This window comes from Xenopus tropicalis, chromosome 2 (assembly GCF_000004195.4).
Source record: "Xenopus tropicalis strain Nigerian chromosome 2, UCB_Xtro_10.0, whole genome shotgun sequence".
NCBI classification, from domain to species: domain Eukaryota; kingdom Metazoa; phylum Chordata; class Amphibia; order Anura; family Pipidae; genus Xenopus; species Xenopus tropicalis.
The window spans coordinates 35480614-35507124 of record NC_030678.2 but is presented as its reverse complement, the minus strand read 5'-3'; the positions used below and the strand labels follow the sequence as shown (position 1 = coordinate 35507124).

The window sequence follows — 26511 nt, the reverse complement described above, 5'->3', positions numbered from 1 at the left end:
TTCTGACCAAAATCTAGGGTTGTATCTGGTTTTTCCTTGATTTCTGACCAAAGCGCTGACTTCTGCAAGGGACTACGGCCGCAATTTTCCATGTAGAAAGAGAAGAGTGGCGTCTCTGAATAGCTGAAGGTGTGCACTTTTCGTAAATATATAGATTGTGGGGGTTATCTCACAGGTAGGGGGGTTAACACTGAAAAACTGCAGGTAGTGCACATAGAGCGCAGCCCCCAAAATTTCAACTGAAATTGCCCTTATGCATTGCCCCTGTTTGGGGGCATTTGGTGGCCACGTCTTTATGTGCACCCATACATATGGGGTATCGTTTTATTCAGGGGAACTTGCAGATTGATGGTTAGTAAGTTTTTGGTAGTTGCCATGGAGATTTTGGGGAGAAATCTAGGTTTGTATCTGGTTTTTCCTTGATTTCTGACCAAAGCGCTAACTTCTGCAAGGGACTGCGGCCACAATTTTCCATGTAGAAAGAGGAGAGTGGCGTCTCTGAATAGCTGAAGGTGTGCACTTTTCAGAAATATATAGTTTGCGGGGGTTATTTCACAGGTATGGGGGTGTTTAGACTAAATAACTGCAGATAGAGCACAGCCCCCCCTTATGCATTGCCCCTGTTTGGGGGCATTTGGTGGCCACGTCTTTATGTGCACCCATACATATGGGGTATCGTTTTATTCAGGGGAACTTGCAAATTGAGGTTTAGTAAGTTTTTGGTAGTTGCCATGGAGATTTTGTGGAGAAATCTAGGTTTTTATCTGGTTTTTCCTTGATTTCTGACCAAAATCTAGGGTTGTATCTGGTTTTTCCTTGATTTCTGACCAAAGCGCTGACTTCTGCAAGGGACTGCGGCCACAATTTTCCATGTAGAAAGAGAAGAGTGGTGTCTCTGAATAGCTGAAGGTGTGCACTTTTCGTAAATATATAGATTGTGGGGGTATCTCACAGGTAGGGGGGGTTATCACTGAAAAACTGCAGCTAGTGCACATAGAGCGCAGCCCCCAAAATTTCAACTGAAATTCCCCTTATGCATTGCCCCTGTTTTGGGGCATTTGGTGGCCACGTCTTTATGTGCACCCATACATATGGGGTATCGTTTTATTCAGGGGAACTTGCAGATTGATGGTTAGTAAGTTTTTGGTAGTTGCCATGGAGATTTTGGGGAGAAATCTAGGTTTGTATCTGGTTTTTCCTTGATTTCTGACCAAAGCGCTAACTTCTGCAAGGGACTGCGGCCACAATTTTCCATGTAGAAAGAGGAGAGTGGCGTCTCTGAATAGCTGAAGGTGTGCACTTTTCAGAAATATATAGTTTGCGGGGGTTATTTCACAGGTATGGGGGTGTTTAGACTAAATAACTGCAGATAGAGCACAGCCCCCCCTTATGCATTGCCCCTGTTTGGGGGCATTTGGTGGCCACGTCTTTATGTGCACCCATACATATGGGGTATCGTTTTATTCAGGGGAACTTGCAAATTGAGGTTTAGTAAGTTTTTGGTAGTTGCCATGGAGATTTTGGGGAGAAATCTAGGTTTTTATCTGGTTTTTCCTTGATTTCTGACCAAAATCTAGGGTTGTATCTGGTTTTTCCTTGATTTCTGACCAAAGCGCTGACTTCTGCAAGGGACTGCGGCCACAATTTTCCATGTAGAAAGAGAAGAGTGGTGTCTCTGAATAGCTGAAGGTGTGCACTTTTCGTAAATATATAGATTGTGGGGGTATCTCACAGGTAGGGGGGGTTATCACTGAAAAACTGCAGCTAGTGCACATAGAGCGCAGCCCCCAAAATTTCAACTGAAATTCCCCTTATGCATTGCCCCTGTTTTGGGGCATTTGGTGGCCACGTCTTTATGTGCACCCATACATATGGGGTATCGTTTTATTCAGAGGAACTTCCAGATTGATGGTTAGTAAGTTTTTGGTAGTTGCCATGGAGATTTTGGGGAGAAATCTAGGTTTGTATCTAGTTTTTCCTTGATTTCTGACCAAAGCGCTAACTTCTGCAAGGGACTGCGGCCACAATTTTCCATGTAGAAAGAGAAGAGTGGCGTCTCTGAATAGCTGAAGGTGTGCACTTTTCGTAAATATATAGATTGTGGGGGTTATCTCACAGGTAGGGGGGGTTAACACTGAAAAACTGCAGGTAGTGCACATAGAGCGCAGCCCCCAAAATTTCAACTGAAATTGCCCTTATGCATTGCCCCTGTTTTGGGGCATTTGGTGGCCACGTCTTTATGTGCACCCATACATATGGGGTATCGTTTTATTCAGGGGAACTTGCAGATTGATGGTTAGTAAGTTTTTGGTAGTTGCCATGGAGATTTTGGGGAGAAATCTAGGTTTGTATCTAGTTTTTCCTTGATTTCTGACCAAAGCGCTAACTTCTGCAAGGGACTGCGGCCACAATTTTCCATGTAGAAAGAGAAGAGTGGTGTCTCTGAATAGCTGAAGGTGTGCACTTTTCGTAAATATATAGATTGTGGGGGTTATCTCACAGGTAGGGGGGTTAACACTGAAAAACTGCAGGTAGTGCACATAGAGCGCAGCCCCCAAAATTTCAACTGAAATTGCCCTTATGCATTGCCCCTGTTTTGGGGCATTTGGTGGCCACGTCTTTATGTGCACCCATACATATGGGGTATCGTTTTATTCAGGGGAACTTGCAGATTGATGGTTAGTAAGTTTTTGGTAGTTGCCATGGAGATTTTGGGGAGAAATCTAGGGTTGTATCTGGTTTTTCCTTGATTTCTGACCAAAGCGCTGACTTCTGCAAGGGACTGCGGCCACAATTTTCCATGTAGAAAGAGAAGAGTGGTGTCTCTGAATAGCTGAAGGTGTGCACTTTTCAGAAATATATAGTTTGTGGGGGTTATTTCACAGGTAGGGGGGGTTAACACTGAAAAACTGCAGGAAGTGCACATAGAGCGCAGCCCCCACATTTTTAGCTGTAATTGCCCTTGTGCATTGCCCCTGCTTTGGAGTGTTTGGTGCCCATGTCTTTATGTGCACCCATACATATGGGGCATCATTTTATTCAGGAGAAGTTTGTCTTTCAAATATGCCTTTGTTAGAAAATTTTTATGAGATTTTTTTTGTCAAATCCACATTTGATCATGCGTCCAAGTTTACGTTTTAGAAAAAAAAAAAAAATGTCATAAAAAGTTCCAAATTTCACAATGCACTGACAAAAGGTATTTGGCTTTTGAGTGAAAACTACATTGCACCTAGAAACCTGAAGGTCTGTAGTTTCTAAAGATACCAAACATGAGGGGATATTTTAGATTTACATATAAGTTATGCTGCATTAACTGTTACAAGCGCTTTTCTGCTTTGTTCTGGTGTGATATTGTACTAAGTATTGCCTTAGTTTGGGGGTTACTTCTGGACAGGAACTGTGGGGTACCACCACATATTTGGTATCGTTGGAATTGGGAGTATCAGGGCTTTTACAAACAATAAAAAAAAGTGAGTAAAATTAACTTTTCTATGGAAAAAAACCTCAAAATATACAGAAATTTTTCATAATTTTATTTTTTTTTTACATATTTCACCCAAAATACACATCATATCTCCAGAAAAGTTATAAAATTTGGTATGTATGTCGAAGCCCAATTAGTGACGAAAAAAACGATATATAATTTCCCTAGTTTCGTGGAGGTTTTCCTACCAAAAAACATTGTTAAAGTGAATGAGTACAAAATGCTTAAAAAACGTCTGGCACTGGGGGGAACCGAAATGACGAATTCGGCTGGCACTTAAAGGGTTAAAGATATGTCATCGCCAGATAAATAACGACAATAACATCGCTTCTTAATTGAATCAATTGTTAATTCGCAAAAAATAAGAAGTGATAATATTTTTAATGCATGCTATATCACTCGTTTTTCGGACTAGTGAATCGGCCCAAATGTGTGTACAGTTGCATTAAATTTTGGTGAATCAGATGCAGTTGCAGCAGGTGCAGTGCAGTTACGCCAACACATCGCCCCCTTGTAAACGCAATGATGTTGAAATGCTGGTGAGAAAAACTGCATTGTGGGTAAAACATGGGAGTTGCACTTTGGTCACTGCACTTGCAGACAAATTAGCCCAATCCATATTCATGATAAAACTATCCTATTGTTTTTTTTTTATATTACATAGTTGCTAGAAGGCGTGGTGCTTTAAATTGCGGAAGGGCCCTCATCCGAAAAAATTTCAGGCACCCAGCATTTATATATGAATAGCTATCATATCGGGCACCTATTCATTTGTTCTCATTGATCTGCCAGGCTTACAGCAGAAATGATTGTGGACGCCACATGCATTGTTTGAATTATTCTCTCTGTTCTGCATTTGAAATTTACAAAAAAAAAATATCTTTCATATGGTTTAAACAATAGGGAGAACACATTTCAGCCTGAACAAGGGAGTCGATTTCTACTTTAATTATTCATATAACAATAGGTAGACTGTTCACCCAGTTAAATTAACATTTCACAGTAACCTTTCTGGCATTCGCTGTTCATTTGATGTGATTTGGCCAGAAAATGCCGCACTAATCATCACAGTGTTGTTAGAAGCAATATCATTGCCTCAGCAATTGACTGTGTGTGGTGTGCCATAATAGTTGGACGTCAGCGCGCTGAAGGCAACCACTGATCAAGTTATAGTGGGGGAACTGGACATGCTTTAGATAGTATCAGCTTATACTGGGAGGGACTGGACATGTTTCACATAGTTAGAATCAAAGAACAACCTCTTTGTGTAATGTTGACTTTACATTAATTATCCTTTATGCATTCTTTCTCTTTTTCCTGCTGCTAGTTACATACCACGTGCCTTTTCACAAATATTGTCTGAAAATTGGATAAGGTTGTATAAGGTACTTGTATAAGGTATAAAAGTCCCAGATGTTCATATATTTCCAGTACCACATGTACATTTTCAATAGAGGTTTAAAACTGCTGTGGGAATTTTTCATTTTTTAAAGGGTTTCCTGAGCAAATGTTTTCCATAGACTTTTTATGAGAACTCTATGGAATGGGTAACTTAACATCACAGGCAGGAAAGCAGTTTTCCTCCAAAAAAAATAAAAGATAAAATATAAATGTGGGGAAATGTTCTATAACCACCCCCATCACATCGAACAAGGGTTAGGCTACTGCCACATGGGGCAGTTTTTGGGCCTGTGTATAAGCAGCCCCTCTGCTCTCTGGTGCATCTGCACCCAGAGACACTGAATAAGCCTGGGTGGAGACACACAGCACATTTCAGCCCCAAATCTTGTGAGTGCGCGTTTTCGTGCAAAATTCACTCCACAGGCCGACACAGTGTCTCTGGGTGCAGACACACCAGAAAACAGAACAGTAATAACAGTAATAGATTGCCTTATTCCTAGCAGTTTTGCAATTAATCTTCATTTTTTCTACTTTTTATAGTTTTATAAATTATTAATCTTCCTCTTGTACAAACTTTCCCAGCTTTCAAATAGGGGTCACTGACTCTGGCAGCTAAAAACCTGTGCTCTGCAAACCTACAAACCACCACCTGGTTGCTAAGGTAAACAAGACCCTGTCAGATAGCTGAAATTCCAAACTGGAGAACCGCTGAACAAAAAAAAACAAAAAAAAATAATAAATGAAAACCAGTTGCAAATGTCAGTGTCTATGTCATACTAAAAGTTAACTTAAAGGTGAACGACCCCTTTAAGCTCAGGCTGAGAAACTGCCCTGTGTGGCAGTAGCCTAAATATAAGCACCACAGGAATGGGATCCATGTATTATCTTTCTGAATCCATTACATAAAAAGAACCATGAAAATAGCAACCCATCTACAATGTAGGAAAGCTTTTGTGACCAAGAGGTTTTGGCCACAATTCCAAGAATTAGGGTGAAGACACGCAGATCTACTTAGTATCAGCTACTTGTCACGGCTACTAGACACCAGAAAATCCCCTGCCATATACAATACTGAGAATTGCTAAAACACACGTAGAGGCAGTTATAAGTAAATGATCCGCATTGTCTATTTCTGTAGCTATGACAAGTAGCTGCTACTAGTAGCTCTGTGTGCCTTCACCCTAAGGTGCAGTGCAAACAAACAATGCTGCTTTCCATCAGTAGGGTCTGGGCATCTTGTTATTACAGAACTAAAAATGGATGGTGCAAAAACAGTGACCGTTTTTAGTTTCCTAAAATACTAAATCTTGGGATAAAATTCATTTTGTAACCAGAAAATGATCCCAAGCACAAGCAGATAGGAGTGGCCCAATAACAAAAAGGTGAATATCCTACAAATGCCTCATCACAGTGTGACCTCAATCTCCAATCTGTTCCACTGTTTGAAAATTGATCTGCACAAGAATTTTCAAGCCTGAACAACCTGGTTCAAATCTCCCTGGCAGAATGGCCAAATGAGATATTATAAGCTTTGTTCACCCAAAGCAATAGAATCACACAGCCTTAGGTTTAGAATTTTTTTGAACTTCTATGTCATTTTTAAATTATTTATTTACTTTTCTTCTGTTCTTTGGCTGCCTAGTTTGAAACATAGGCTGCTTCTTGGTTGCTACTTTCACTATTCTTAGTAACCAGGCATTTGCTTGGATGTCATAATGAAGAACAGAAGAGGGCTTGATTAGAAAGATTGGTATTAGATAAAAGCAATGCAAATTAGTCTGCTTTCTGGTGACTTACAACCAGATACCATTTTAAAATTCACTTAGTGAGAGGTGAAATTAAAAGGCAATTATAAAAAATGCATGTTAGTTCTGGATGTCCCTACTGGGTACAGTTTGGGTACAGTTTGGGTACAGTTTGGGCAGTTTGGGCATTCCATTTACTTCACTGTATTTGAATTAGGGAGGTGCAACCTGCTAACTTTGCAACCTGTATCATTCCCTATAACAAGCCTGCAGCTTCCTTTAGCACTTTGCAAAAGATTGGCATTTAATTTATATTCAGACTGACGTTTACAGCAGTAAAATTCAGCCAATTAATTATGCAAATAAGCTGCCACATTTTATTTTACAGCATTTACACATTTTTAGAGCAAGAGACTTTTCTGAGGCGCATCGTCATACCTATGATAAAGCACTGGAAGAGGAAGATAAATTGTAATTTTTAAATACTGTATGTATGAGGTATGGACCTGAGTTACTAATGACTGCAGTTTATTTCAGGACCTTTCACTCTTTATTTAAAAGGGAATATTACTAGATCTGTATCATTTGCTTAAAGTTGATCATGAAATTGGTGTAAAATACTATATGAAATATATTGCACTAATCTAATTTAATTACATTTCCTTATGTATGTCTACAACGATGCAGGCCGTGCACCCATCCGTCGCGTGGCTAACCAGATCCCTGATGAAATCTCCCACAATCCTCTTCTGCTGGAAGCCATGAAAGTGCTGCCCGAAAACTACAATTTTGAAATACCCAAGACAATATGGAGAATTCAGCAAGCCTCAGCCAAAAGAGGTTAGTATGTGATGCAGAGAAGCTATTGTTGCCTAAAGCCACAGTGCTCCTGCATCTTGTAATGTGTTCTGCAAATCGGCCTACCCACCATGTCATTGCTGATATATGCAAACTATATGGGCCTGTGAATCTGCCCCGCTAGGATAATGACACCCTTCTATCTTGAGTAATGTGTGTGTCACCAGTAACTGCCCAGATCCTGCCTGTTGGTCACATGGACCAATGGTGTATGTATGTCACATGTACCCTAATAATGTAGGTATATACTGTATGTAGGAGGCCGATAACAGGGGTGATGGCTGAAAACATTCCTGTCTCCTTTTTTTCTGCATCTCCCACCAATGTGTGGTAAAGTTGCTGCCATGTGGTGCGGCTATGCATTGGGCACTCACTAATATGAGCTCATGTGATTGATCGGTATTCTTTTCTATAAAAAAATAAATCATTTTACGTGTGTGAGCTGCAAGTGGCAAAGATAATTATGTCTGTAAAATGAGCAGCTTTGCTAATGGAAGTTAAACCCATCTTATCTCTGGCCTCGTGTTCCCTTTCATGTCTGTCCAGAAAATGTTGCTCTCCCTTTATTCATACGTAATAGTTTCCACCCCTCGAATCTGTGAGCGAAAGCTCATATCATAGGCATATTTTGTGTATTGTGTCTGACGCTGCGTCAGGCATCTGTGAGAATTCTGTACTACGGGCACCTGGAGCGGCACAATAATGAAATACCTGCGCATTGTAGGCTGTAGAATTCTAATAGGAACATTGCTTTTCCACGCTTTATCCTTCATCTTGATCTCAATGCTCGTGTCTGATCTGTTGCTTTGATTACATCTAATCCCGTTCGGCCTGACTGTGTCTCAGTGCCCTGAAAATGCTTCCTCTTCCTCTCTAATCATTTCCTCTCCTGCCTGGCCTCTCTGCTGGCTTCAAATGCAATTCTATATTGGTCTGTACAATATATTTCTCCCTGTCTGCACTTAATAACCACCCATCTCTCTATTCAGTCATTCTTTTTTTATGCTATTTGTATGTCTTAAATAACTTGTCTGCTTGCGTGTTGATGTCATTCTGTTGATTTTTCTTCAGTCATGTTGCCTCTCCCACGTCAGACATATAGTTTATTCAGTGACTTTCTGTTGTGCGTCCTCAGGCTCTCAGCATATCACAATTGCTTATAAAAGCTTTTTAGATCTTTATTTGTCTGAAATTTTACCTGATATATTAAATATTAGGGTTACATATTAGATCTCCATGGATTTCTTTGAACACGTAGAGTTGCCTTTTGTTAAAGTTATCTATAGACAAAATTCAAATACTGCACCGTAAAATTCTTGGCAAACTACAATAGAAAAGAATCAGATGCCAGATGTCTGTATGCATGTGTGAGGAAGAAGATGAAGAAAAGAGAAAATGCATGTATATGGAGGGAGAGAGAGAGAGGGCGGTGCAAAAGGTTATTGAGAGAGAAATAAATGTTTTGTGGCTCAGGTTAAAATTCTTGCCTGAATGTTATGTGTAAATTTGTCGGTGGCCAAGAGGCTAAAAATACAGTATCTCTCTCTTTATAACCTCCTTTTTATAATAATATAACCTCTAATATTTTGGTATTTGATTTCACATTATCTATATCAGTGATCTCCAACCAGTGGCTCTCTAGCAACATGTTGCTCACCAGCCTCAAAAGCAGGTGTTCATTTATGAATTTTTGACTTGGAAGCAAGTTTTCGAGGCATAAAAACCATGTGTACTGCCAAACAGAATGTCCTGTAGTCTGCCAGTCTACATTGGGCTACCAAAAAAAAACAATCACAGCCCTTATTGATCAAACCCTAGGAAAGTTTTTCATGCTTAAGTTGCTCCCCAATATTTTTTATATTGAAATGTTGCTCACGGGTTAAAAAAAAGGTTGGGGACACCTGTCCTAAATTAAAGAAATTATTATTCACCAGTGATGATTTTTAATGCTCATGAGAATATGTAACCTACTGATCTTCCTCACCCCTCTGTTATTTATAGTTGCTTTGCAGATGCCAGAAGGGCTTCTCATGTTTGCCTGTACTATTGCTGATATCATAGAAAGGTAAGCATACTGAATAACTGGGGTGTTGTTTCTTTTTTTAGGGATCTTTTTTAGCCATCTTGCAGTAATACAACAGCATATATACAATTTAGAATGGCGATGTACAATCTATAGCCCTGATTATTTTCTTCCAGCCTTTGGTGGGGTGGCTGAGAGTTTTAGCCTAGCAACTGCAAAAAGCAAAATGTTAGTCATTTAGTTAGAGAATAATTATTGTAAATAGAGCTGTATTGTAGGTTGGGCTGCTCAATTGGATGTGTTAAATAGATCATCAGGTCTAGATGGACAAAATATTCCCACACTGTATCCAAGCTGCCTTGACTTCGCTATAGAATCGGATGAGAAATTATCTTTGTTACAATAATTGTTTATGGACTTTGTTTCTAGAAAGTGAGGGAACCATAGCTGACCTATCTCAGCTTTCCTTAAATCAAAAAACTGATTTTTGCATCTAAAATAAATCTGTATTAACATACTGCCCCACTGGTAAGATCAAGAATGGCCTGCTGCACCCTAAAACAGAAAACAAACTGCTGTAAGCCAAGCATGACCTAGGTTCTAAAGGAAAATCATATTGCAGGGTAACTAGGAGAAACATGTTCATAATCCACATAGATTTGAGTTATTCTCAACAGAACACCAAAGAAAAGCAAACGGATCACTCCCATCAAACAACATATTGTACGCCATGCACAAGGGCCACATCCATTCTCACCCTGCAAAATCTATAAATATGGCTTATATTGGTGAGGCCCAGCAAGCACTAAAATGCTGGCAGTCAGTGGGGCCTAATCCACTCTATGACCAGTTCAATAAAGGGAAGGTCAGAAGATTAATGGAGTACAAGCGTTAGCCATATTAAACTAAAATAAATTATTAGAGTTTTCTTTAGTTTGAAAACCCTATTTGTCAGTCACAATATATTCGTGAAGTTGTAAGTTCTAACTTCTGCTCTTGATAAGTGGAAGTAATTTTGCATGTATACTGTATGTAGTATCCCTTTCCTAGTAATACCTGGATAGAACTTTGTGCATAGGACATAAAGACATTACAGATCTAGCTGGAGGAAGATTAGATCCTGAAAGGGCTGGGGTTTAAAGGATTCAAAAAAGTCTGTTGGTCTCTGCCAACAGTAGCCCAGAATTAAAACAAAACTACATTGTCTGTTGCCATAAGTAACTCGGGTCTCAAGTTATTGGCCTTTCCTGGTCATTGTTTTCAGCAACAGGGCATCATTTGCTCATGGGAAACAGTTAGAGACCCTTTATCTTCAGGACTTTCCTTGGTAGCTATTAATCTAAAAATGCACTCCACTTTAATGAAAAATTGCTCCTGTTTCTCTGATAATTGCCATAACATCCATTTTAGTCTTTGCTGTTATCACCAGCTGTTACTGTTGTTCTGGCTGTCACAGTGGTTGTAGTCTTTCAGCTCTGGGAAGATTACAAAAAATGCAAAGGAGAGCACAGTGTTTTGACAGCCAGAATGGCGTTGGTGGTCAGTAAAGGAGAAAATAGAAGACCACTGTAGTAATGCCAGTAATCCTTTATTTAGAAATTTACATATCTGATCTGGAAAAAATCAGTGTTTAAAATATTCATTGGAATGGATAGTACTCCCTTAGGTCTGCATTATGAGGAAATTTAAATCCGTTATGTGACCCATACAAATTCAGCAGACCTATAATCTAGAGTACTGAGCTGGAGAAAGTGCAGAGACGTGCAACTAAACTGGTAAAGGGGATATAAGATTTAAACTATGAGGTGAGACTGTCGAGGTTGGGGTTGTTTTCTCTGGAAAAGAGGCGCTTGAGAGGGGACATGATTACTCTGTACAAGTACATTAGAGGGGATTATAGGCAGTTGGGGGATGTTCTTTTTTCCCATAAAAACAATCAACGCACCAGAGGTCACCCCTTTAGATTAGAGGAAAGGAGCTTCCATTTGAAGCAGCGTAGGTGGTTTTTCACGGTGAGGGCAGTGAGGTTGTGGAATGCCCTTCCTAGTGATGTGGTAATGGCAGATTCTGTTAATGCCTTTAAGAGGGGCCTGGATGAGTTCTTGATCAATCAGAATATCAAAGGCTATTGTGATACTAATATCTACAGTTAGTACTAGTGGTTGTATTTATAGTTTATGTATGTGAGTGTATAGATTGGTAGGTGTGGGTTAGGTGTGCTGGGTTTACTTGGATGGGTTGAACTTGATGGACACTGGTCTTTTTTCAACCCTATGTAACTATGTACTGTAGTAGATTGGGTACTTATGGGAGACCTTCCGTCTGGGTTGTTTTAGGAAAATTGTGGGAAATGGGATATAAATGTGAATAAAGTAGCTGTCTCCTATATAGGATTGTTAACCATGCATGTAAACATTTAGTAATAATGGGAGTTTCTGTCCAGTAGTTGGATGTTGCTGTCAACTCGATACAGCACTTTAACACCACATTTCATCTGTATCCTCAATAGTGGTTTCCTTTTTAGAGAATTGCAAACTGAACTATTATTATATGGCTACTGTAGGCTTTGTGCATTACTGTGTGGTTTTTACATTCTCCATAAAGTCTAAGTGTCCTAAACACTAATAGGATATAGATTTCTGATCTGCATATGTTGGCATATTCTCAAGCCAGACTCGTATTATCTTACTACAATTGGTTGGTGCTCTGAATCCCTGTCAGCTAATTAACTCATCTGGGGTAAGGAATAACCATATGTGTTGATGGTAGATCTTCGCATCAGCAGTCTAATCTTCCCTCAATGCCCCTTTTGATGTGTGGTCCCCTAAGATATGAGCTTAAATGAGACAATCATTTATCCCATTTTCTGTCCTTGTTGTTGTTTTTGGCTTCCTCCTTGATACTTTTTGTTTTGCTTCTGATCTAGAGTCTACATTGAAAGTCTGATGACTACACAAATGACACTTCGGAAAGCAAAGTGGCGCTTATGCCATCCCACCAGCGATTCACTTTATTGCTGGTGGGAAGGCATTTTGGGGAGATTAACAAAAAATATATATTAAAAACAGTGCTCTGTGGTCTAACTTCAGATCCCATAAATGGTTTTCTCACACTAATATTTACTTCACCACCAGCCTAAAAATTCTACCTACAGTGTCATCTCAGTCTTGATTGTTGTTCTTTCGTGTTCCCACCTCAGGCTATGGCCTACTCACACTGCTTTGTAGTCCCACCGACTGTGCCATTGCCGCCGTTAGGATTCGATCGTTTGACCCCAGGGCCAAATGATCGAATTAGCCTACATTTTCCCAAAATCGCCCACCCGTAGGTGGAGATATCGGGACAAGATCCGCTTGCTTGGTGACCTCGCCAAGTGAGCTGATCTTAATGTGTATGGGCACCTTAAGTGGAGTGATAGAAAGCTTTCCATTGAACCAAACAATTGGTGTGAGTGAGATCTTAATCAATTTTCAACTTTGATATGTCAAACCTAAAATAAATTTACCACTTTCTGATCCCACTACTAAAGGAGGTCATGCAGGGGCAGATTTAGGCTGTCAATTTGGCCCCTTCAGACAGAGCTGGCATTTTATTTGCCTCAGATGGGCCTTCCCAACTGATTCCTGGCCAAAATCAAGCAGATATGGACTAGGCAAGTTTAAAAATCCTGTTGGGGCAAGGACCATGTTGATGTATTAATCATTTGGCTCTCAGATTAACCCAATATTGTCCACGTCAAGGTGGGCATAGTAGAGAAAGATCTGCTTGTTTAGGATCCTTGGCAACTGAGCAGATATTTCAATGTATGGCTACCTTAACACAGACACTGATAAAAACTGCAATTCTCTCTTATTTGTGATAAATACATGTCAGGACAAATACAGAGAAGCTTCAGCTTTGTTCTTTATGGTGGCTGAATCACAGCAATTTCATATTTAAAATCTCCTGTACCGCAGACAGAGAAATAACATTCCAATATGCATTTCCTGTATGTCACACCAAATCGGCTGCCTCCGCAATTTCTTCTCTCTTATGTGCATCACATTTTAATGTCTCTAGCCCGCCAAGTATCAGAGGGGAAGGTTATGTACTGTGCTGGGAAACAAATTGGCCCTGTACCCTGTAAAATGCTTAAAGGTGCAGTTCCACGGCCATTTATTTTTTGCGGTATTGCTCTCTTTTTTTTTCCACAAACAGTGCGTAACAATGTGTAACAAAAGGCTTGCTATAGCAATGTTCTTATCTTTACACCTCCAGCAGGCTGTTGTCAGAATGACTCTAGCCTATTTTCTCTGGATATGAAAACATACATAACTAGCCCCCGATGAAAAGCAAGCTATGTGCAGTAATTTTAGCTAATGTTCTCCTGCTCTAGGAGGGCTTTATTAAATGTATGCTGTATTATTCCTTAAAGAGTCGGTATGCGGAACTATTGCACATTATCTGCCTTACAAAGAAAACATACCCTGTTTAGAAGCAATGTTTAATGGACATTCATTTTCTTTTAAACAGCCAGTAAAGTGTGATGGTACAGGTTATTGTGCAGGTTTGTTTGTGGGAGGAGATACAAAGGGTACAAAAGAAACTGAACACCCCCACCTAAGATCCCATGTCCTCAGATGGAACCCTTATTGTTCTAAACTGTCTCTGAAAGCATGGTTGGCATAGTTTAGTAGCAACACAGCCTTTGTTGGCTGCCTGAAGTGTTGTAAAAATCTCAGACTTTGGTCCCTAGAGCAGTGGTTCTCTGCATTGAAAAATTTTACCATCCAACTGAGGGTACTATTCACTTGCAATCTTTAGACTACCATGGGCAAGTCTGAATACACTGTATAATCTATTCTATATTCTAGATTGTAAGCTTTTGGGCAGGGCTCTCTTCACCTCTTGTATCGGTTATTGATCGCTTTGTTACTCTGTATGTCCAATGTATTCCACTGCGGAATATGTTGGCGCTTTATAAATGTTAATAATAATAATATAACCTTATTTATAAGGTCAAAACGTCATAGGGTAATCACAGTCTAAAGGTGGCCATACACGCACCGATATTATCGTACGAAACCTCGTTTCGTACGATAATCGGTGCATGTATGGCATGTCGGCGAGTCGACCGATATTGCAGGAAGCTGCCGATATCGGACGACTCGCCGATCGGACAAGTTTGAAAATTTTGATCGGGCGCCATAGAAGGCGCCTGACCAAAATTCTCCCTTCAGAGCTGAATCGGCAGAAGGAGGTAGAAATCCTATTGTTTCTACCTCCTTACCTGCCGATTCAGCCCTGAATGGTGTGTGGCGGATCTTACGATGTTTCGTGCGACCGATGGTCGTACGAAACATCGTCAGATCGCCACGTGTATGGCCACCTTTAGCCAAACAGAGTGCAAATCTTACCCATAGTAAAGGTGAGTCCGGGCGCTCATGCCCATGCTTCAGCTTAGGGAGCCATCATGGAGACAATCACATGTAAGAATGTGTAGGCAGGCACTCTGAATTCCCAGAATGGTACAGCAAAAAGCAGCCAAAAAAGTAGTTTAAAAGGCTAAAAGTTTATTTAATCCATATAAACAAAAAGCTTTACACGTTTCATACCAATAGGTTATTTAATCATAGGCCTGTGATTAAGTACCCTATTGGTACGAAATGCGTAAGGCTTTTTGTTTATATGCATTAAATAAACTTTTAGCCTTTTAAACTACTTTTTGGCTGCTTTTATCTCTGCCATTCTGGGAATTCGGAGTGCCTGCCTACACGTCCTTACTTATTTATAAGGTACCTTAGTCACCATGTGAACTGGTCTGCTTGAACACCTAGGGTCTCCTCAGACCTCCTTAACTTGTGCGAATAAAAAAAGTCAAAAGTTGTGCTTTACTGTCTGATAGTCGAGATGAACAAATCTGGGTTCAGCAGATGACAATAGATCACTGTCTTCCTGAATGTGTAAGACAGAAAAGTTTGCTGGTGGAGAAACAGTGGTCTTAGGGGGTTATGGTTTGGGATGGGGCTCCTGGTTCCTTTTAAAGCAAATCTTATTATTACAGTGAAGAGTGACCATTTAGTTGCTAATTTGTAGCAGCAGTTTTGGGAATAGACCCATAACGCCCCCCTCCATAAACCAAGGTCAATTTTTTTGTTTGCTAAGATGGGATTGGTGGCCTTCAGAGAACCCCAGAAGGCATTGGCATTGAATAGAATGGAGCACCAAGGAGTATATTGCTAGGTTAAAAAATCACACTATATCCTTTTAAAAGAATAAACATTTATGAACAATTCTCATATGACAGAACATGATGCGTTTCATAGGCATCGGCTAACACAACTAAGCACCTTTTAAAAGAACTGAAACATTGATTATGAGCCTGACCTTACTGGGCGAAATCGGTGCCTAACTTCACTAATGCTTTTGTGTATAGATGGGAAGAAATCCTACCAACACTCTTCCAACACCTACTAGAAAGCCTTCCAATATTCAACAGGCAGGTGTCTGTACACTTTTTACCCTTGTAATGTATATTGGCATCAGCTAAGGCACTGACATTGTTTATATGACCTATAATCACAACATGTGATAAGATCTTATTCTACTGTACTTAAAGTATAATGCATATTATGGACTATTAAACTATTGGAACTATATGTGGCAGCATAAGTCTACCTGTTGTCTTCTGGCTTATCTTTAAATAAGGTATACTGCGTCCAGCCTCTCCAGGGCTTTCCTGGGATGTCGACTGGTCTTTGTTGAAACTGATTTAGCATTAGTATGATTCCACAAAATGTAGGCAATAGTGCGCAAGTACTTAGTGTGCCTGAGGCCTATAATGCCAAACCAATGTCTATGAAATGAAATGGATATTCTATATCCAACAATACCCAGCCTACAATGTACAGAATTTATTGTTGTCTGGAGGGCACATTTTGTCTACTAATAGTTATGAATACATGTATCTTATATTCATATTTTGTAATTTGCCTTGACCAGTATTTGTAGCCATGACTGCCTTTAAGGGCTCCTTCTGAGATTCTTGGAGCAAGTCGCACAAGACCTTTAATGAGAAGTCTGATTTCAGTACTAGCGAATGCACTGACAATTTTAACTGCTGGCCCGGGGCATTTTTCTATTTATCATCATGTACAGTTTTATTACTTGTCGAAATATTGGAAACAATACGCTTGACATGTTGATCTTGATTTGCATGTCTGCTTGCGCAAAACTTTAAGCAAGTGGGATCTTATGGACAGCAGAATGCATTAGTTATCAAGGCAAATATTAGGAGAAGATATTCTCCTGACATCCCAGCAGATCCTGGTCCTGTGGCTCAGCTGGATGTCATAAAATGAAGGCAGCTTCCCAGCATACATAGGCAGTAGTGTTGTGCAAGTGTGGGAAGGGTGGTATAAGGATTCTTGCACAACAACAAACCTTAACTATAATGTGTCCAGACTTTGAAGCCTCCACTCATAAGCATGGTATTATTCCTGTCCTTGTATTTTTGCAATCGTTCCACTATTTTTGTGCATTTCAGTCTGGAAAGGAAGAGGTTAATAATGTAGCATTACATCAAAACTGCAGCTGTAAGACAGTGGGTCTGCCTATTTTTTTAGCTTTTGTTGCGTGCTGGGAGTGCATTTATTTTACATGAAACCTTGGCATGCTAAGAGGAAACAAGCGGATGGAGGGGTCAGACAGCAGGCCTATTCTGTTCCTTAGACCCGTGGCTGAACCCACTCTAGCCTGATTACCTCTCTATATATTCCTCAGCCAGCAGGACACAAGATGTTTTGTGCTATTCTTATCCGTTGCCCAAATAGCCTCTAAGTATAGTGCTGAATATTTATTACATAAGAAAACGTAGGCATGAATATGTGAAAATTTCACATATCAGTTCAGCTGCAGTGCTTTAAACCAGACATGCCAGATTCAGCAAACACATTTTGGGACTACAGAGTTATTACCATACAAGCAGTTCAAGTCTGCTGGAAGCGCAGTATTTCAGGGCCAAGTTGGCTGATAGCAGGTCACTGGACTTCTATGAGCAGCTACAGACCCAAATCATCAATGTAAGAAATAGGTCATGTTACTCTCAATCCATTTCCATGGCATTTGTAAGGTTTCAAAGCTACTGCTGTGTCAGTTCATATACGCATAAATATTGTATTAATATTGCTTATTATGGTACTATAACAAAGCCACTCTTACATTTGCAGTGCTGCAAGCCCTCTGTGTTTACTGGTTGCAGCTATTGATCATTGGCCCACTGGCTGATTGAACATATTGAACAGCAGTGATCCATATATTAATATTCTAAAAGTCTCGCCCTAGTGATGCTACGAATCCTTCTTTAAATTGTAGTGAAAAAAATAATACATTACAATGTCCCCTTTCACAGATAATAATTAAGCACTTCTCTACAGTAAGAAGAAAACCTAATGATTAGTTGTTTCACTGGAGTGAAGTCCAGCTGAGCTTATTATAACCTTATTGTTTTAATTTTTTTGTCCATTGTTTAAATGTTAGGTTTAAGGAATGTTTGTTGATTCTTTCATAAATAACATAAAAACCCACAATGACATAGTTATAGATTTTTGACCCAAACTTGAACAGTATGTTGGCAGTGGCAGGCTTGGATGGCCAATAGGATAGTGCGGCAGTTTCCTTGCCAGTAGTTCTTTGCTTTGTTCCCAAAAGCACACCATCTATATAACTTTAAAATTGCTGAGCTTTGGCAGTGATGAAATGCCTTGCATGTTGTGTTCTTTCAATCAACATAGAAAACACATTAGTATATTAAAAACAGACGAGTCAGAGTTGGAGGTACCAAAAATGAGTCGAAGGATTTATGTATCAACTCCACAGCCCTAGTATTCAGTACTGCCTTCACCCCTCCACCCATGCACAGGGCTGCCATCAGGGGGAGAGGGGGTACAATAATGTCGGGCCCTTGAAATCTTCCTTTAGGGAGCCTGGTTGCGTTACATAAATTTACTTGCACATCAAGCAAGAGACAATGCAGAGAAGCTTTGCAGGGACAAACTCCACTGACTACCAATACATTAAAAACTTAAGGTAAATTTCACTGCCCCCAATGAACTGGGGGCAACTAGTCAGTAGTAGCTCATAAAAATAGTAAAAAAAAATAAATGTGCTAATAAGTCAGTACTTATTAGCACATTTATTTTTTTTAGTATTTTTATGACCTACTACTGACTAGTTATTGGGCCCCACAGCAACATAACGGGGCCCCTACATTTACGCAACTTATGGAAAAACTTTACTTTCAAAGAAACCTACGTATAAACTCTACTGACCCCCCAATTAATATTCTGACTTATTAGCCCATTCATTATTTTTACTATTTTTATGAACTACTACTGACTAGTTATTGGTTCTCACAGCAGTATCATTGGGCCTCTAAATTTACTCAATATACAAAACTTATGCAAATCGTTATGTAAATTCCATATCAAGCAATGACAGCACAGAGCTGGGGCAGGTAGGTGGGGAAGGGTTAAACTTAGAGCCACTGACCCCCTATAAACTGAATGACTTATTAGCACATCAATAAATGGACCTCTTATATGAACTGCTTATTATAGAGTAACCGCAGCTGTTTATATTGCACACAATAAGGAGCATGGCCAAAATGTTGGTACTGTGCCCTTGTGTTTATGGGGGGGCCCATATAAATAACTTGTGTGGGGCCCCAAAGTTTCTGATGACATCCCTGCCCATGCAGCTTGTGAAGCCCCTATTCCAGTCCTGCAATCTGCATTGTTGCAATATGAGGTTGTCCTTACCTTGCTACCTTCCCTTGCATCTGTTCCTGGTCCCTCAGGATCCCCCAGGAGAGAATGCTGAGAGTAGAGATGCCTGTTAAACAGAGGAGGCCCTTTGCAGTTAAGCAACAGTAATAGTCTTGGATTTTTTCCTGTTGATGAAAAAAGGGAATTTGTTAAACAACTCTCAGTGCCAGTTTTAGGGCAGGGCGGAGAGGGCATTTGCTTTGGCCACTTGCACAGAGGGCCTCTGCAGGTACTTACTTAATACATAAGCAAACATATTGCAAAGTCTCATACTTTGATATGTTTGTGGAACTACTTCTAATATGTTTAATAATAGATGGTACATTATTCCCTTTATGTTGTGTAATAAAACATATTGGAATTCACAGAGAAGTTCCACAACCAAATCAAAGCGTTAGGCCATGCAATATGTTTTCTTATGTATTAGGTAAATAGGTCCCCTCTGCAGTTTTCCCCAGGAGGTACTTTTATGCCAAAGGGGCCAAAGCAAATGCCCTCTCTTCCCTGCACTAAAACTGGCCCTGAGAGGGGTTCCCTATATCTCTTCTATAATTAGCCCATAAATACACATATCAAATTTTGCCATCTTCAAATACAGCCAAAGGAAAGTAACATGTATACGAGGTGGGAACCTGCTACACTATTAACTAAGGGTAGTCAAGCCAAGCCCAGAAACCAGGTACCTGTACTATTAGCAACATTTTAAAGGATCCCTATGTAGATGAAAGCTTTTGTTATTTAGAGCTGACGCTTAGTACACACAAGCTTTTAGGCAATTTGCGTGTATGATTTTTAGGCTCTCTATTTTTCAGTTGCTACAGATTTAGATGTGACACAGAGCTGCGCTTGCCTAGCAACAGGCACTTTGTTTCCAAACGGCAAATTACAGATTATAGAATACACAATTCATGCTGATTTAGTGCGGCGGCAGTTTGAAGAGTTTGTTCTTAGAACAGCGTATGCCCCGTCGCCCAGAATGATGTTAAGTGCATCTTATGATAATACATACTGTATTTATGATGATTCCCACAGATGACGGAGAGAGATGATAAAGCCTTTCCGTTCTAATTGCACAGAGGATGTGAGAATGTTGATTCTATGCAATTTCTCAATCACCATTTTCTCACAGAGTGAGAGGAAAACACGGGAATGCTGTGCTGGACCCTGTCAGGTTGCATCCCAAGATGTGGGATTTTAGTGTTATTCTGTATCATCAGGTTCCCTCATATAGAGAAAGGGGAATACCTTTCTGAGAAGGTATATGCAGTGTTCCACTGCTCTGGGCAGGACTGCAAATAGGGGTAGGCAGAAAAGGCATGTGCCTAGGGTGCTGCGATGGGTGGGTGCTGGGACAGCAGGGGGCTTGCCATGGGTACCCTTACTTGGCACTGGCTCCGGGCGCTGCAATTTCAAGACTTCAAAGAACAACTGTTGCTTTACCATCATGCAGTCTAGATGTTTTATGCATAGAGAATGAAGAGCAGTAATATCTGCATATTTTTTAGTTGCTTTAGCTGAAAGCCATGGAAGTCCAAAGCAGTTGTCCTGGACCTTGAAGGGGATGGATACCCTTTTGCAATTTGCATTAATTTTGCTATTTTTAGTGGTTTCTGAGATATTCACAGTTATAGACTACCGATACTAGACTGTTATCTTAACAGCTTGCTTGGAAGGTCAGAGTGTCAGCAACCATAAAGGTGGCCATACACGGGCCTGCCCCACCGATATATGCCCTGAAATTGGCCAGATATTGATCGGGCAGGTTAAAAGATTTCGTCGGATCGGGGACCACATCGGTTCGTTGATGCGGTCCCCGAACCGACTGCGCCCATTGCCGTCGTTATAATTCGATCGTTTGGCCCCAGGACCCGTAGGTGGGGATATCGGGAAAAGATCACCAAGTGAGCAGATTTTAACGTGTATGGCCACCTTAACTTCCTGCACTATGTACTATGTATTGTCAGTTAATCCTAGGATTGCTGACTTTCAGAGAGCACTATTAAACCAAAAGCCTGGTTCTAATAACCAGGAAATTGTAAGCAACTTTTTAACCGACTTTAAGTACATATGATCAATGGTTGTAACGTTATTTGTACATTTTACTTGTATATGGCTGTCCCTATCTATTCTCTTTTCAGAAGCCAGATGGTTTAGAAGAAAAATAATTTTCTTGGGTAAAAGCTTGGTGCATGCTTAGAATTATCTCACAGATACTGCTCTAGGTTTCTTAGTTTGAGTTGGCTCCCAGGCTTGACAGCATGTTCGCCCATCTTGTTCCATAACAACGGCCGGAGAAGATTGCTCTCTGATGGATACATTTTCCCTCTTACCGTATGTATGGCAGTCTGACCCTTTTTTTTTCCAGTGCAGCTGTTCTGTGGCCAGTGCAAACAGATTTCAGATGTCTGACAGTACCTATAGCACCCTACATAGCTGCAAACAGGGCTATAATAGAAATGAGCAATTATGAGGGAAGCGTTATGCATGTCTCTTATCGTTAATGATCCACATGCTACATATTCTGTTATTGATATCCTGGCTGGATGAATCCAGGGAACCTGACTGCCATCTAGATGTTCTTGATTATTGCAAATGCCGACCAACCCCTGATTGCAGGTCCGTCTAAATGTAAATTCAAACAGACCCCTCTCACATTGTAGGTTACCTCTGTGGTGCTACAAACTGCATTCAGCTTGGTTTCTATTCAAAGCCACTTGATTTTTGATGTGATTTTGTTTTTTAAAATTAGATGCAGACAGTGTCATGGTACAGGTATTGGTACAGGTTTTCTGGATTAGCGATCTTTCTGTACTTGGATCTCAATACCTGAAATCTGCTCAAAACATTCAAACATGAGATAAACCTAATGGGATTGTTTTGTCACCAATAAGTATTAACTATATATTAGTTTGGACCAGGTCAGGGTTGCTCCTGCCTTGAGGAAAGGTGAGAACCTTGCCTTAGGCTGCAGTGAGAGGCCCAATACCAGGGGCGGCAAAAAGCCTTCTTTGGTAACTTTGAGATGAATTTTCATTTTTTAAAATGAAAATTTGGCTCTGCTAGTGCATAGAGTACATTAGCGCTTTCTGTGCTAGTGATGCGGACCCCTCGGGACCTGCTCCGATGCTGCAGCCTGGAGAGGGAGAAAGGGGGGCGGCATAGGGGCTGCTGCTGCCTAAATCCCCACTGGATCAGGTACAAGATTCTGTTTTATTATAACAGGAAAAAAGGAAACCGCTAAAAAAAATTCAAATTTGAAGTAACTTGATTAAAATGGACTCCATGGGAGATGGCTTCCTGTAATTCTGAGTTTTCTGGATAATGAGTTTCCAGATAACAGAGCCTGTACCTGCACATAGATATTCTCTATTTTCATAGAGATATATGGGGATGAGATTCCTTGGCTAATGTTTGGATCAGACTAGAGTTTCTCTATGCTGCAACCCTATGATCTACATGGTGTCCTTAAAGGAGAAGGAAAGATATAAAAACGAAGTCAGCTTTATCAGAAAGGTCTATGTAAATACAGCCATAAGCACTTACAAAAATCCTGCATTGAATCCCCATCAAAAGAAACACATGATTTCTTTTCTTCCTTTGTGTACACATGCCCTTCTGTGTCAGACCTGCTCTGAGAAAAATTCTTCAGGGCACAGGCACGAGTCTGCTCAATTTTCTCAGAATTTGCTGCCCCCTCCCAACTCTGTGTAATCTGAGCTTCCAACAGCCAGATCTGCAGCATGGAAGCTGCTGAGACCAAGTTAAATGGCAGCTGCTTGCTTATACAAACAGAGGGAGTTCTAGGGCTATTTTCTCAGGTATGATAAATCTTTTTGCAGAGTATATATATATAACATTCTAGGTGTCACTATTGTGGCTAATCTATTTACAGTAAAATACCAAAATGCCTTTCCTTCTTTAAGGACCTGCAAAAAAATACAAAAGCAGGAAGGGGGAGGGGGACTAGTCAGGGTGACTGATAGCATTGGACGCAGCTGGATAAAAATTCTGCCAGTGGGTTGATTGACTACTAGTGAGACCCTACAGCAGAGGTTCCCAAACTGTCCTTTAGGGCTAGGGCAAGCACAGACTGACTATACGCCCATATGCTTAAAAAAATATCTTTTTTGTTGTGCATGCATCCGGAAGCATTGAATCTGCCCAGGTGCAGGCATGTGCAGCTGTTAAACATCAACGAATGCTATGTCTTGCATTAGTTGGAAGATATCGGATGTGCATGCCTAGACCTGGGCGGATTCAGTGCTTCCGGGTGCAGTCATAACAAGAAGATTTTTTAAGAGTAAGGCCGTATTGTCAGCCTGCACAAACTTGAGATCTAGGTGGTTTAGGAACAATGCCTATTTTCCCTCCTGAGGTGTTCCTGAGAGCCCAGGGGCTCTGACCAAAGTTTAGACCTGCAAGGTGGGTCTGACAACCCTAAAGCAGGCCATAGGCAGTGAAATGTGCTTGTTTGTCTGATCTGATAATTTGGCCCCCGCGAGGGAAACACATGAACAAAAAGTTTCAGTCTCCACCTGAATTTATAAATTTGTTTCATGTTTGGGCAGATATCTATCAGATAGGAAGTCATGGAGGGCCCATGCACAAGCAGATAGGCTGGCAACTTGGCTTAAATCTGCCTATGAATGTCCAGCTTAAAGTGTCACTTGTCTGGTGAAGACTAATTGTTGTAGGCTGAGCACAATCTATTTTTTATGCAACCTATCCTTCTATCTCTTCAGTCCATGGTGCTAGACTATGGTTAGCAGTTTGGTTTACCCATTGGCTACCTTATGTTTAATAGGAAGTTTCTCACTATAGACTGGAATAGTCTGTAGATTGTGAGTAATAAAGCCTTTTATGACCATCTCTAATAGTTAAACCTATGACAAAATGAATGAATCTGTGCATTGCAATGCCGGGGTGCATGCATCAAAAGTTTACAGGGGTATATATAAAAATACTTATTCCAATAAACAGGGCTTGCATGATTTGTTACAAAGGCCTGAAATTGATTACACTGTATGCATGCTCCTCTCAGGTCTGATGTTGGCACGGTATTGGAGCAGGATGTGTGCTTCTGGGAAACGCCGGAGGACACACTTTCTCTGTGCACGGAAGGGAGTTGCGCATGACGGAGCCAGATCTCTGCATTGGCTCTTACGTCGCAGCCTCGAGGGCCAAATTACAAAGCAGTCCTAAGGAAATGTAGAACGGCAGCCATAATTAACGAGCCCTGCAAATATTATTTTACATCCATTTTTCTCCTAAATAGATAACTACTGAAGGATTTCATAATGAAGTATGTGATCAGAATGTTGAAAGGCAAACTGAGTGTAATTCGGAACCTCCATAGTTTGCTTTTATGAAACAAGAGCAAGGGGATGGGATGACTTTGTTTTTGGATAGACTGTTTTGAGCAGTACTCAAAACAGCAGGGATCACTGTGGGTCTCTTCCAAGTGACACCTAGTAATATATAAGTAGTGATGAGCAAATCTGTCCTGTTTTGCGTTGCCGAATAATTGGCAAAACTGTAGGAAAATTTGAAATTTTGCAGCAGCAACTTTTTCAGTGCAAAATACATTGCACAGGACTATAGGGCATTTTTTGCAGCAATTTTTCCTGCAGTGACTTTTTCCTATGTGGCTTTCTCTGCGCAAAGGTTTTGTGGAAAAATTTGCAGATGGTGAAATGTGGAATTTTTTGTGAATCCATACCTGGTGAAATATTTTGCTTATCACTATTCATAAATAGCCCCTGACCTGCAAATACTTGAACCTAAGGCCTTAAACCTACCTCACTTACATCATATGCAAGTGGCAACCAGTAATCCCAACCTGAAGGGCTTGTACTTGGAATGATAACTGAGTGTGGTCAAGAGAGGCAACAATCAGGCTAATTTAGCTGTCACCTAGCCACTAAAACATGGCTACCAATCAATGATTAGATTAGTTCAAAGGGCTAAAGGAAGAATAATGAGTTAAAACGTTTGATTGGTTACCACTCTGCACTAGTACAGATCTGCCCACTGCTAGCAAATTAGCCCCGCTAGAGTGTTATTATGGCAATAAATTCACCTCTATCCCACTGCCAGCAGGAAGGACCTGTTGTAATAGGAAACGCTTGTGCAATGCCCTCACAGCAAATTGCTGAAGTGGAAAAGAAAATCAGCGCATTTGGCTGATAATTTCTGCCGCCAAGGCTGATTGGGTTCTTCAGCTCTAGTCCCTCTATGGGCTTTAGAAAGGTCAGAGCCTTCAATTGCAATTGCTGCACCCAGCGTGTAGGTCCAGCCGGCTAACAGGCTCACTGACAGCACACAGCCGTCATTTGGGAGCATGCTAAGATGGACAGGAGAAATGCACAGCAAATCGCTCCACGTCCACTGGTGATGGAGGGTGGGGGACGTAAAAGTAAACGAGGCCAGGGTATAAAGCTGATTATTAGACCCCTGCCTGTGCCTTTAAGGAGCATGAGAGTATTCCTTTCCTATGGATGATCGCTAACTGCTTTCATGTCTCCAACTTCAAAGGCAGCAGATTAGGGCTCCTTTTATCTGAATGGAACTGTCAGCCAGAGCTGGTGACAGAATGGGAATGTCAGCTACCTGGCCTTAGGTCTCTTTTCCTTCCCACCGCCTGCCTGCCTCCCTCCCTTCTTCCCACTTCTTTGCAAACAGCACTTCGCAGTTTAACTGGTGGATTGTGTGAGCGTGAAGGGTGGAGTGTTTCTGCTATTTTCTTTAAAGAGGAAAACCTCACGTTCTTTAGTTGTAGGAATTAGCTGGGGATAACCGAAAGGGAGTGGAAACAAATTAACAAATACAGAAAGGCATTCCGTGCATACTGTACAGGCACAATGCAATAGAAATAATGCAGTAACATGCACAATGTGACAACAGTTAAATGTTGTATGCTCTTAATAAATCACAATATCCCATACATGTGCCCTGGTGTATAAATTAACTTGATACTCCATTTATATAACAGATTTGTACATCACACAGGGCACCCTTTGTATGTATTTTCATGAATTATTTCTCCATATGAAATATTGGTATTGAATGATTGGTGGGGGGTGGGTTTGATAAATTGCACCTTTAGGATAGGTCTATATACTTGAGAAAGGGACATACCCTGAAACATTGTATCATGATGCAATAATTGCACAAGGGCGATCCCCCCTCTTGTACTTT

The 26511-nt window shown here is 40.6% G+C and overlaps 1 protein-coding gene across 2 annotated transcripts in view; it reads left to right on the top strand.

The window, feature by feature from the left end:
* The window catches only part of dph1 (diphthamide biosynthesis 1), a 160713-nt gene that overhangs the window by 24523 nt on the left and 109679 nt on the right, over positions 1 to 26511 (top strand). The window contains 3 exon segments of one of the 2 annotated variants that reach the window (NM_001142155.1): positions 6852 to 7128; positions 7318 to 7470; positions 9490 to 9553. In NM_001142155.1, the coding sequence (NP_001135627.1) occupies positions 7392 to 7470; positions 9490 to 9553 (143 nt within the window). In that variant the 5' untranslated portion in view covers positions 6852 to 7128; positions 7318 to 7391. 2 annotated transcript variants of the gene reach the window in all.